Here is a 13,856-nt window from a genome sequence, read left to right as displayed (position 1 = left end):
GCTCACCACAAGTGTTAGCTCAGGATTTTGGGAGATTGTGCATAAAGTGTGAAAGCATAAGCTCATTAGGTGAGGGGTCCCCACATGGAGAGTAGTAACACAGAGAGGCAAGCAGGAAGGAACAGGTCACATGATATGAATGAAGTTTTATGTGATGTTCTTGTGCTGATGAAAAGCTGAGGGTCTCCACGCCCATGGCATTCCATGCTCCTCTTGTTTACTGCATTCACCAGACTGATGCTGTTTCAATTCCACAAACATGACAAGCTTCCTACCCTTTAGACTGACTACTCCTTTCCCACTATTCTTTCTGCTTTCTTGACACATTGAACTCATTTGTGTATTTTGCTCTTGTTTGTATATATACATATATGTGTGTCTATCTATCACTCTGTAGGTCCATATGTAGATATCTGCATGGGGGTCTGAGTTGCAGCACGTGGGATCTTTGTTGAGTCATGCAAGATCTTTTCTAGTGGTGCTTGGGTTCCAAGGGCTTAGTTGCCCCACGGCATGTGGGATCTTAGTTCCCTGACCAGGGAATTGAATCCATGTCCCCTGCATTGCAAGGTGAGTTCTTAACCAATGGACCATCTTCATGCTTGGAGAAGAGTAGAGTCCCTCAAAATAGTCACCCTGGAAAGCCATATACTTATTTGTTGACATTATTCTGTGTAAACCATTTGGGACTTACCTTTAAAATCTATTTGTGAGGCATATCAGAAAACCCACTTTGTTAGCTCAGGCTTCATGTTTGGCCTAAAGTGACAATAATGCTGAAAAATGACACCCTGCTTGGCTTTGGATAACATTTGTCTGTTTCCAAAAACCAAATTCATCTCTAACTGTTGAGTGTCTTCAAAAGAATGAAACATAGACTCTGAAAGTGATTGGAAAGTGAGTCCTAGAACTGTGTTAGGCAAAAGCATTGTATCCTTGGGATAACTGAGTACTCTTCTAATGTGGTTCATTTGAAAGTTCGCACATGCTTAGTAGAAAAGAAACTTTATTGTCTTCAAATCACATCTGGTAGACTCATCAGTGAGATGACTTAAAAAGACCTACTTTTACTCAAACTTACGGTAAGTAAAACCAAAGTACTTGCCCTCAACTTACATACACACACCCCCAAAGCAACTATAATTGAATCTCTCAGATTACCATATGTAATCTGCTTTCACTATGAAACAAATATGTGTAATTACTTTTTAGCCACTTGGTCATTGTAGACAAATAAAGAGAAGAGAAGATTGTGAAAATAACTACAACTGAGGGAATAACATTTTGAACATTGTTGAGACTATTTCAGCTCCCACTCAAGCCACTTTCTACTGACAGATAAAAAAAAATAAAAGTAGAGTGATCCTGAGAAAATTAAACAGTATAATTTTGCCAATAACTGTGTAACTACAAATGTTAATAATTGGAAGAAATCAATATAAACAAAAGACATTTTCATATTTTATTAGTTTTATATAGGTAATAGAAACAACAAAAAGCAAAACAATGGTATAGCAAATTATGCAAAAGGAATATTCATCAAGCAACATTAGTGAAACAAAGTGAACATAATTTAATTTTTTCAGATTTATTTCAGTATCTGAGGCATGAACTATTAGCAAAACTTTGTTGCAGGAGTTTGTCTCCTGTATGGTTCATATTTCCCCTCAATTTGCCAATAATACCTTACACATTGTTGACTCAGTGAAAACAAATGAATGAGAGGCTATGGTTTAAGCTCTTAGGCTAAAATGAAATACATTTCCAGAAAAATACTCCAGGAGGGAAGACATTTGTATCTAAGGTCACCTAGTTATCAGTTGATGTGAAGCCTCAAAATTAACAGTTCTTTTAATTTTAATTATACCAACTATCTAACTGAACCTGAGCAAGCTCACTGATTTTACAACTTTCAATGACAGCAAACTCCATGTACCAACTAGACTGATAAACACACATATATTTCTTTTTCCCTCTTAAAAATTATCTACCTGTTAACTTTGTCAAATTCTCTAAACTTTTATTATTTGGGTAAGTAATAAATACTACTTGTGGAAAAAACCTCTCATGAGATCTATTTAGAGATTCTTTCTTATTGTACTCTGACTCTTCTCCCTGTTTCAAAGGGCTAAGTATCAGTGGACTGAAGTTTTCATTAAATCTCTTGAAGAACTGGTTCAACTGACTAGTTTTACTTTATCATCTGTTAACCATATGAACGGGTGAGTCTACGAAGAAAGTGCATGTGGATAGCTTGATAAAATGCAACAAACGATGTAGATTCTTTTTGTCTTTCTTCATGTTAACGGAGATTATAAATTTTTTTTTTTTTCTATCTAGCTTCCCTGGTGGCTCAGACAGTAAAGAATCCACCTGCAACACAGGAGACCTGGGTTCGATTTCTGGGCTGGGAAGATCCCCTGAGGAGGGCATGGCTACCCACTGCAGTATTCTTGCCTGGAGTATTCCCATGGACAGACAAGTCTAGTGGGCTACAGTCCATGGGGTCCAAAGAGTTGGGCACGACTGAGCAACTAAACACAACAACAATCTAACTATCTCTACCTATCTCCTTAAAGCTTTTTCTGTATATGGGCATAGTCAGGTGGCCATTTTTGAGGTGTACAAAGAACATTCATGTGGGATACAGGTGATCTCAATTTTAATTTCTGGTCAACCACCAAATTGTTACAGTCTACAAAATAATTCATTTAACTCCTTTGGGTGTTAGTTATTTTACTGGTTAAATTTATATTAACTGTTTGGTGGATTATTTGTTACCAAAAGCTATGTAAAGGATGTAAGCATACCTTGATTATTATTACTATTTCTGTGTTTAACATTCTTTGACTAAAAATTCAGATCATAAATTCCCATTGAATATAACTTTGAGTAAAATATTTTCAAAATACAGGTTATAGGTCCTGTATAGGTCTAAATACAATGACTGTATTCAGTATGGCATTATAAGCACTTTCCCTTAGTACTTTACTCATATAACTAAATGAAAATATTAGATGTTTTCAATAAACAAAAATGGGAAGATAAATTTTATCATTGTTACAATTCTTTAAAATAAGTTTAAAATTTTGATGCACCTGAATCTGAAAGGCTTTCATGGAACTAGTCAAACAACCTTCTAAGAAAAGATTTCTTGGCAGGAGTAATAATTTTCCCAGAACCCTTTTTGTGGAGGGATCTCAGTGGAGGCTTTTTTAATGATTGAACTCTTTTGGGAGTTTGCAGTGCTCTTGCTATCTCCACATGCTCGTTGCAGTAATATTTATTGCTTCCTTCTGACAGTTGGATGAGTGTGCGTTCTGCTAGATCCATACACTGGGCATGGACCCAATGTCCATCTCCATGAGAGCAATAGATCATGGCAGGCTTGTTGAGCTCAGTTGAATAAAATGGTACCCAAGTGTTGATATCCACATCACAAGTAGAACAGCACGTAATCCAGTAGCCTGTCTCAGACTCATCTTCCTCATCATCTTCATTGTAGGTGTCAAATTCATCATCACCATCGAAACTGTTTGCTTCTGCACTGAAGCAAAATTCTTCTGAGTCTTCAAAGGGAGTGGAGTCCCCTGGGTCTTCTGCTGATGTCTGACTACTCGTGAAAGCTTTCTGATCTTCGTTCACATCGTCTTCAGCACATTTCAATGTATAGAAGTAAAATGCCTCTGAAACAGCCTGTTTATTGTCTCCTGGTATGCCGAGGAAAACAGTTCCATTTCCCATGTTGCTTCCAAACCATATCTTGCTATGCTTAATATCTGGGGTCCAATCTGGGGTTTCCATCTCATGAATGTCTATCTTGTTATCCTTGAAAGAGATGATGTTGCAGACCATTCTTTTTTGATTTTCAAGCTGATAGCCACCAACAATAACGAATTCATCATTGTTTATTTGAGTCAGGATTGCACTAGAGACAGAGATTCCTCCTGGCAAGACTGTGCACTCCACAGCTGGGCTACCCAGGGGGAGATCAACCCTTATTCTGTACAGATTGGCAGGGCGGATGTTATTGGCAAGTGAATGGCCTCCTAAAATATAAACAGTATCATTTCTGGCAATGGAGACATGAAAAGATAGTCCATCTTGAAGTTCTGGAAGAATGTATGACGTGGAGCATCCAAATTCAAAATCCACCAAGAAGACATGGGGCAGGCAGTCAGCCACGCTGTTCCATTTCTCTGTGGTTCTTTGGGCAGAAGGTATGTATGACCGTCCTCCAAAGAGAACACCCATACTTTTCCCTCGACTATACACCACATCAATGGAATGACCATATCTGCCTTCAGGAACGTCTCCTACCAAGTCCTTCTCTGTGCAGCGAAAAGTAACTTTTTTGTTGTTCTTGCAAACAACAGACATCACATAAATCTTATCTGAAAGCTCATTGTTTGGTGTTTTTCCTCCATGGATGATGTACTGAGGCTTTTCAGACTCCAAGTTGCCGCTGAATGTGCAAGTGGCTGGGTATCGAAGAGGAGGAAGGTAGCAAGAATCCTTAGAGAAAACTGCAGGCTTCAGTTTGAGATGGCTATGCTTTACCTCAAAATGGAAAACTCCAGTGGGGCAAGACCTCTTGGGCCAGCCTTTTTGACCAAAGAAGAAAACTTGCCCATCAAAATTCATTAATGAGAAGCCTGGTTGAATTAAGGCTATGCTATTACCGACTGTTACCATCTGTAGTGACATATTTTCTGACGGTGGATAGATCTTTTATCTGAAAGAATTACAAAAGAAAATTTTTTTACTTATTACGTCTCTTCATATAAAATCACTATGTGTAAATTCCCTCACATGCAAAAAGCATGTTAAAAATAAAGAGTTGTCCCACAAGTTTGCAGTGGAATAGCAAAAATTCAGGCCTCACAAGCAAGGAGACACGGAACCTTTCTGCTTAAAGCAATCCTAGCAGCTGGGAGCTGTTTTAGACATGGACTACCGTCCCTTAGATTTCTGGGAAGTGTAGTCCTATTCCCTTAAAGATTCACCAGTTGTCAGCAGAAAGAACTACATTTCCCAGGAATCCGTTCTCTATGGGACGTGTGGCTCCAATAGTTTGTTGCTCGAGGAGACAAGTCTCTGTGAGTAAAGACGGCAAAAACGCGAAGTGACTAGCTGGGAGCCAAGACAGAACACTAGGGAATGGGAGGTGAGAATGGCTGATGGAACCTAACATCCGGGTTACGAGAAAGTTGCGTACCAGGAGGGGCGTCAGGCTACCCCCGCCCGGGTGTTTTTGGAGCCTCTCCGGGGGACTCATTAACAGATGACCGGGTAGGAAGCACAACTGCTTCTGGCCAGAGTAGGGTTGCCTGGAAACCGCCTCCTGAAGAGACTCCTGGCCGAGGTGTCCTCACGGACTCCTGCCGGGACGCTTTGGAGCTCGGACTCAAAATGGCACACTTGGGCATCCTTAGGTTGCTGAGGCGGGAGTTTGAAGGGGGCACCGAGAGTACAAAGCTGTGACTGTTTTGCAGAACCAAAAGATTAGTCTCTGAATACCTAGCGTGCCGGGGAGAATTTACCTGATCGTGATTTTTACCATTCCCCTGTGTAGCCATGGAAATATGGTAATTTGACTTTAGCGAATACCTCGCCAAAGGCTGTTTATTTTCTCAGCTGCTCTTGCTTCGCTTTTAGAGTTCTTTTAGGGAAGCAGAGAAGTTTTCCAATACCTCTTCTCTCCCCTGTTTCTTCCCCTCCCTCCCTTCCTCCCTCTTTTTGGATAAGAAAATAAGAGTGGCCGTTATTTCAGATCCCTTTCCAGTTCCAGAAGCTGGAAGTAATTCTTTAGTAATTCTGTTGTAAGCAAGCGTTAAGAAAAGAGGTACCAGAATTATACAGAATGTAATATTTGTATGATTTTTTAAAAGAGATATTTATCAGATGAAGTAAGCTTGATTAATTTAAAAAAATTATTACCTACTTTGAAGAGATATCAGGAGCCTTTATGTGAAATACACTCCCTGTTTGCAGACTAAATTCCTAAATTAAAGGGAAAAAAAGCACAGATTCCTTGACTTCTAAGAATAAACTGTTAATGTTTCAAAAACAGTGGCTAAGAGGATGGACTCTGAAAGTTGACTGCCTGGATTCAAATCCTGGCTCTGTCACTTCCTATGTTACCTTGGGCAAATAATTTAACCTGTGTCTAGTTTCCTCATCTGTAAAACGAAATGATAATTTTACCTACCTCACAGGTTGATGTAAGTTGTGATTAGTAAGTTAATACATGGAAAGCGCTTAGAACAGGGCTTTGTACACTGTAAGTCTTAGTTGTGATGATTATATTTGAACTTATAAAAAGTAAGGTTGTTAATGCATAGTTAGCTGATTAGAAGGGTTTTAAGGTCTGGGAATCTGGTTAGTGGGTGTAGATTGATAATTTTTTAGACTGGTGAGAATTGAATAAAACATATGCAACAGTCACTCCTAAAGAAAATCAGTCCTGAATATTCATTGGAAGGATTGATCCTGAAGCCGAAGCTCCAGTGTTTTGGCCTCTTGATGCGAAGAGCTGACTTATTGGAAAAGACCCTGATGCTGGGAAAGAGTGAAAGCAGGAGAAGAGGACAACAAAGGATGAGATGGTTGGATGGCATCACTGACTCGATGGACATGAGTTTGAGTAATCTCTGGGAGTTGGTGATGGACAGGGAAGCCTGGCGTGCTGCAGTCCATGGGGTCACAAAGAGTTGGACATGACTGAGTGACTGAACTGAACTAATGCAGCAGAAGGGGCTTCCCAGGTGACTCAGTGGTAAAGAATCTGCCTGCAATGCAGGAGATGTGGGTTTGATCCTGGATTGGGTTGATCCCCTGGAGGAGGAAATGGAAACCCACTCCAGTATTCTTGCTTGGGCAGTCCCGTAGAGGAGCCTGGTGTGCCTGTAGCCCACCGGGGCACAAAGAGTTGGACACGACTGTGCATGCATAGGACAGAGGTGTTGGTGGTGAGCTCAATTTAAGTAACAGAATATTTCATTCTTCTTGTTACCCTTTCACTAACTCCTGATTAAATATGCAGACTCTAAAGTTAGATTGTCTGAGTCCAAATTTGGGCTGAAACACTTATTTGCTATTTAACTCTCTTGGCCAAGTTTATTACCTCTCTTTTCTTTTTTTTTCCTCTCTTTTCTTATCTGTGAAGTAGAGATAGTATTAGTACCTATTCATTGAGTTACTTTTGAGAGTAAATGGGATGACACATGTAAATCATATAGCACATATGTGATTTATATGCTGGTACATAATAAGTATTGAATAAACATTAGCCTGCCAATGCAGGAGATGCAGGTTCAGTCCCTAGGTCAGGAAGATCCCCTGGAGAAGGAAATGACAACCCGCTCTGGCATTCTTGCCTGGAAAATCCCATGTACTGGTCCAGGAGCTGGCGGGGCTACAGTCTTTGGGGTTGCAAAGAGTTGGACAGGACTTAGTGAGTGAGCATAGCACACCACACAGCAAACATTATTTGATGCTATAATTTATTTTATCCCCCCTGCAAAGTTTCCTTGGGCCATTCGGAATCTATGGTCAGTCTAATGCATTTTTGGTGATGCCTTGAAGATCAGATCTAATTAATTGCTAATTATTCTCTTCTAGTTATTTTTAATTTGGGAGTTTCAAAGTGTGATATTTTAATAATTATCTTGTGGGTTATTAAAGCAAATGAGGAACTGGTGAATGAGAAGGATTATGCCTAAGGTTATGAAGCAAGCCTCTTTCTTCCTCAGACATGGTGGTTTGTACGTTCAGCAGCTTGGCCTTGCTTATGAAATAACCTGGGCAAGTGGTTTATTTACTTGTGGCCTATCCAGGTATACACGAGAGAAGGCATTTCTGCAGCTGAGAAAATGCTCTCCATTGGAACGAAAAGGAAATGTTGCTGGCGCTCAGTTTAATAAAGGAAAACCAGCAGTGATTACACTCAGCATGATGTGCAGATGATTTCAGAGTTGCCCGCTCTGGGGTAGAGGAAGCACCAGCGCCCAGTAATGACTGGGCTAGAAAGCCCACTGTGCAGAGGTAATGGATCCCAGATCCCAAGGGGTGACCGTACACCAAGAGTGCTTGCTTTTAAACAGAAAGCTTCATTGTCGCTTATTGGCTTCATGGGGATTTTGAATTTAAGTTAATTTTTATATTGTGTTAGTTTCTACCGTACATCAATGAAACAGCCACACATATACATACATCCCTTCCCTTTTGGACTTCTTTCTCAGTCAGGTCACCACAGTGCCTTAAGTAGTGTTCTCTGTGTATACAGAGAAAAAAAAAAGATTATTAATGAAAAATTGATTACAAATAAAGTTCACAGGGATTTTGACTTCTCATAAAGGAAAACATGGTTATTGTAGATTAAACAGAAACATTTTCTTAGGCAAGACATGAGGAATACTACCCCTTTGTGTAGCTTTTTTGGGTCCCCAAAGATTTCTGACCTGTTTTCCCTTTGATGTCCTGCTCTTGGCTCACCCCATAATTACAGGGCCATAAAAATAGTGGTAAGGTTGATTACCATTAAGATGAATTACCTCTTCTTGTAACACAAAGTATTTGTGTTTTTAATTTTTAGGTTACACATTTTAAACCATGGCTGGATGACTTATGTATTTAAAGAATGAACAAGAACATTGAAAGTGTTTTCACTTTATTTTGCCATGTAGTTTAGAATTTGCAATTTTGCTTTACTAACTTAAATATGTCTTCACAGGAGTAGACTATGGTATATTTTCCACGGTTTCAATGTGACTCTATTTGTCCCATCTCGGTTTTTAAATGAGGTTTTAAAAGGTGATACTATAACTAAAATAATCTACTGAAGTGATTCTCTTTAAATAGGCCAGATAAAAACAGGCAGGGTTTGAAAAAGAAGACACTGTTCTTCGATTGAAGGAACTTTCAAAGTCAACACATTAAAGATTCTTTTTAAAAGACAGAAATAGGGGACCAATAAATTTATACAAGTTTCCCAACCCCATGCTAACATCCCTCAGCAGGGAGCTTTTCACTTATTCACTGTGAAGCTAGGGCATAGTTGAGAATCAAAAGAGGACTAATGGTGTGAGGTCTGGGTTTGTAGTTTCCTGTGTCTGAACTGACTTTTTTTCCCTTCCAAAGAAAGCTACTGTACTCAGAAGCATTAAATCTTACTGATCAGTGTGGCACACGTTTTCCTGATTGCTGCAAAATAGCAGGTAACCTCATGTAACTGCAGTCTTCAGGGTGTGAATTAACCCTATCTTGCACAGTTAATCAGGCTTGAGGCACACATTGTTTGATTTTTTTTGCTGACAGTAGAGCCGGGATTGGGTCTTCCTTCTGACCCTTGTACCAGAGAAGCATTTATGCAGTAAGATGAATATGTCAGCTTGGATGCCACAGGAATAAAATCCTTTTTGCAGCCTGAGACCAGAAAGCCGCGTTCTCTCCAAATTCTACATCATCCCTTCCCCATCTGGACACCCAGTCCAACTGGAACTAATATACTGTCGAAAGGGGCATCTTTCCCTAAAAGTTGACAAGCGTAAGCTCCCGGGTTTTAGCTCCAGTAGAAATGAAGTTATTGGACCTACCTGAAGGCCAGGGGTCTGCTCAGCCCTCTCAATCTTTGCCGCTAAACCAGGTATTAAATGTCAGCACTTGGGGAAGATTCACTGCTGACTCTGACCGTGGCCTGCAGAAGGGTGACGGTAAACAGAGCGTGTATGTGTGCCTACAGATGTCCCAGTGAACGCAGATCTAACGGGAGTAACTGACTGTGACTTTTTTTTTCTTTAGATGGTTGAGGGAGATATCCACCAGGGTGTACCCTCAAGATTTAACTGTTTCCTTACTGGTGAGCAGTGAAAACCTAATCTGCTATTCATCTGTAAAGACAGAAAAAAAGCCCTGGTAGAAACCTGATTTATTAGAAACATTTTAGAAAAATGAATATAATTAATATGATTTAAATAATTACTGGGGCTTACCAGGTGGCTCCGTGGTAAAGAACCCACCTGCCAAGCCAAACAGGAGACGTGGATTTGATCCCCTAGTTGGGAAGCTCCCCTGGAGAAGGAAATGGCAACCCACTCCAGGATTCTGGCCTGGGACGTCCCATGGACAAAAGAGCCTGGCGGGCTAAAGTCCAAGGGTTAGCACAGAGTGACTTAACAGTAACTTAAAGTGACTTAACTTAGTGACTAAACAGCAACAACGGCAACAAATAAATGATATCATGATTCAAATGGGAAATTATTTTTCCTAAAGCAGAAACTACTAATACCAATGTCAGTGATTTTGAGTGCTCTTGTTTTCTTTAATGCAAGGCTCAAAAGGAGTTCTGTTTTTGGGAGGCCTGCTACCAACTTTGTATCAGGCAAGTGCTGGGTAGGATTGTACAATGGCGTGATTAAGAAAATGGGCTTTGGGGTCAAGTGGCCCTGGGTTTCTCTGCCAACTTTGCTGTGTTCCAGGTGGAGTCATCTTAATCCTTAAGCCTCTGTTTTCCCATCTCTGAAATGTGGGTAGAAATGTTTACCTCAAAAGATTGTTGCAAAAAGGTTAAATAAGTGCTCCACCAAGGAAAATATTCCACAGCAGTCTTAAAAACTGTGATAGTAGCCTCCCCCATTCCTACTCCGAAGTTTCACAGTCAAAGGAAGAATAAACCAAAGGGTTCAGAACAGAAGTAAAAGCTGGCTTAATTTTTTAAGGTAAACTTTTTTTTTAGAGCAGTTTTAGGTTTGCGGCAAAATTGTGTGAAACATTCAGAGTTTCCCATATACCTAGTGCCCCTGCTCATTCATAGCCTCTCCTTATCAGTACCTCCCCCAGAGATACATTTGTTAAAACAGATGAACCTGCATTGACACCTTGGGCTGTGCTTGGTCACTTAGTCATGACCGACTATTTGCAGCCCCGTGGACTGCAGGCCGCCAGGCTCCTCTGTCCATAGGGATTCTCCAGGCAAGAATACTGGAGTGGGTTGCCATGCCCTCCTCCAGGGGATCTTCCCAACCCAGGGATTGAACTCAGGTCTCCTGCATTGCAGGTGGATTCTTTACCCACTGAGCCACCAAGGACGCCCACGTTGACACATTATTATCACTCAAAGTTCAGAGTGTACATTATCATTCACTCTTGGTGTTGTACATTCAGGGGGTTTGGACAAATCTGTAATGGCAGGTATCTATTATTATAGGATCATGCAGAATAATTTCACTGCCCTAAAAATTCTCTATTCTCCATCTACTCATTGTTCCCTTTCCTCAGCCCCTGAAACCACTGATCTTTTTTTATTGTTTCCCTACTTTTGCATATTTCACAATGTCATATAGCTTTCAGATTGGCTTCTTTCACTTAGTAATATGCATTTAAGTTTCTTCCATGTCTTTGTATGACTTGATAGCTCATTTCTTTTTAGCTCTGAATAATATTTCATTGCCTGGACATCCACAGTTCATCTGTTTTCCTACCAAAGGGCATGTTGGTTGCTTTCAGATTTTGGCAGTTATGAATAAAGCTGCTATAAACACTCATGTGCAGGTTTTTGTGTGGACGTAAGTTTTCCAGTCCTTTGGGTGAATACCAAGGAGCGCTGTTAGTGAGTCATATGGTAAGAGTAGGTTTAGTTTTGTAAGAAACCTTCAAACTGCCTTTATGATTTTGTATACCCACTGGCAGTGAATGAGAGCTCATGTTGCTTACCTCCTCACCAGCAGCTGGTGTTGTCAGCATTCTGGATCTTGGCCATGCTGATCGGTGTGTGGTGTCTCATTGTTTTAACTTGCACTTCCCTAATGACATGATGTGAACATCTCTTCATTTGCTTGTAATCTGTATATCTTCTTTAGTGAGGTGTCTGCTAAGGTGTTTGGCCTATTTTTTAATCAGGTTGTTTGTCTTCTCGTTGTTGTATCTTAAGAGTTCTTTGTATGTTTTGGGTAACAGTTCTATATCAGATGTGTTTTTTACGAGTATTTTCTCCCAGCATATGGCTTTCCTTCTCATTCTCTTGTCTGTGTTTTTGGGCGAGCATAAGTCTTTAATTTTGGTGAAGTTCAGCTTATCAGTTATATTTTTCATGGATCATGCTTTTAGTGTTGTATCTAAAAACCCATTGCTGTAGCCAACGTCATCTAGGTTTTCTTCTGATATAGAACTTCTAGGAGTTTCATAATGTTGTGTTTCCCTCTTTGTTCAGTGATCCATTTTATTAATGTCTAGATTCCTGTGTTTGCTTGTGGATGTCCAGTTGTTCCAGAACCCTTTGTTGGAAAGTCTGTTTTTTTCTTTGTTGCTTGCTCCTCTGTCAAAGGTCTGTTAGCTCTCCTTGGATCTATCCTGGGTTCTCTGTTCAGTTCCATTGATCTATTTGTATATTCTTTCACCAATACCACACTGTCTTGATTACTGTAGCTGACTTAATTTTAAAACAGTTCATTAAAAACAAGAAAAATATATACCATTTATTAAGCCCATTTCCTAAACATAAAATTTTTTATTTCTCTCTGTTCTAATTTTTATCCTGGTGTCCATGCATTGATACCTAATTATGATAAGAATGTATTTAAATTGTGTTTTATCTTTTTGATGTAATGTTATTTCATATGTATTATGAAATGTATAGTTCCACCTTTATAATTTTTATTACTTGCCTAAAATTCTATTAGGTAAATATAATGCAATCTATCAGACCATTTAGTGTTTTTGGTCACTGAATCAGATTCTGTGTGTCTTAGATGATAGAATGTAGTGGTCAGAGGTAGATAGATTTGGATTCGAGTCTGAGTTCTTCCACTTACTAGCCGAATGGCCTTTTTGAGCTTCAGTCCTTATCTCTAAAATGGGTGATACCTGCCTTGTTGGGAGGATGGATGGATATGAAGTGTCTGTTGTAAAGAGTGTTCTCAATAAATCCATCTAATGATGATGGTGCCATAAATTTATTTGTATAAGTGAAGATGTTCATTTTTTGAAAATTTTTAGGGTGCATTTTCAGGGTTGACTTTTTAAAAACCGAGCAAGTAGCTCAGTTGTTTGGCCGATTTTCATCGTTTGAAATGTTGATCCATTCTTTAAAAAAGTGTCATCATCTCTTCTGGTTACTTCCATAGTGATTTTTTTTTTTTCCTATCTGCAAGAGCATTGGGTTATTCCCTAACCTGTTTATGGTATTGTGTAATGATTTTGCCACTGGAAATTCCAGCATCAGTGACACCTCTCGTCTAACTGACATATCGGATGTCTCCACAATAAATATAAAATAATAAACACAACACTGAAACCAGGGCTAGGTTCAGGTAAATGTTTTAGCCTTTGCATTCTACTAACACCAGAAAGCAGGTAGTTGGTTGCTGAGTGGGTTCGTTGTCCCCAGGCTATCAAAATCCTAGCACAGAAGCTAAATGTGAAGTCATGAACAATATTTATCCAGCATCCACTGTGTACAGAGTCATGTGGAGGATTAGAAAAAAAAAATATCACAGACACAGGTCTTGCCTTAAGGAGCTTGCATGATAGTAGGAAGTAGTCACCCTTTCTTAAAAGTTCAAGAAATCACAAATATAGGGGCAGAGTCAAACTCACACTGATATATGTGTATTTCTTCTACCTTAAATCCAAAGACAGTGGGCAATTAAAGAATACAAGTCAGTGTCATTACAGCGTAAAATAATCTTTTTTCCACAGAGGAGATAAAAGACTTAGTAATGGAATATACTGTCATGTGTAATTGAATGAAAAGGAAACATAGATGGAGGAAAATAGAACGTCAGAGATGGAAGACAACTTCAAATCCTGTCCTTTTATATCTACATTCAAACTACTTAAGGCCAGAAAAGTTAAATAAC

General features: G+C 39.5%; 2 protein-coding genes and 1 long non-coding RNA gene across 6 annotated transcripts in view; 1 reads left to right on the top strand and 2 right to left on the bottom strand.

Moving 5' to 3' along the window:
* The window catches only part of LOC136174394 (uncharacterized), a 1,095,937-nt gene that overhangs the window by 1,019,915 nt on the left and 62,166 nt on the right, over positions 1-13,856 (bottom strand). The window lies entirely within an intron of this gene.
* On the bottom strand, positions 3,124-4,707 carry RAG2 (recombination activating 2). The gene has a single exon (XM_065943879.1). It carries the CDS (start codon positions 4,705-4,707, stop codon positions 3,124-3,126), a length of 1,584 nt encoding a protein of 527 aa, XP_065799951.1.
* IFTAP (intraflagellar transport associated protein) overlaps positions 5,040-13,856 on the top strand; it is a 63,663-nt gene continuing 54,846 nt past the window's right edge. For 2 of the 4 annotated variants that reach the window (XM_065944575.1, XM_065944573.1), the window contains exon 1: positions 5,040-5,167. Coding sequence is in view for 1 of the 4 variants with exons in the window: in XM_065944576.1 (XP_065800648.1) it covers positions 5,161-5,167 (7 nt within the window). In the remaining 3 variants the exon portion in view is untranslated. The remainder of the gene's footprint in view (positions 5,168-13,856) is intronic. The other 2 variants (XM_065944576.1, XM_065944574.1) reach the window with 2 other exon arrangements.

The sequence above is a fragment of the Muntiacus reevesi genome, chromosome 9 (assembly GCF_963930625.1).
Source record: "Muntiacus reevesi chromosome 9, mMunRee1.1, whole genome shotgun sequence".
In the NCBI taxonomy this organism is placed as follows: domain Eukaryota; kingdom Metazoa; phylum Chordata; class Mammalia; order Artiodactyla; family Cervidae; genus Muntiacus; species Muntiacus reevesi.
The sequence above is the reverse complement of the archived record's forward strand: the minus strand, read 5'-3'. Positions and strand labels throughout refer to the sequence as shown.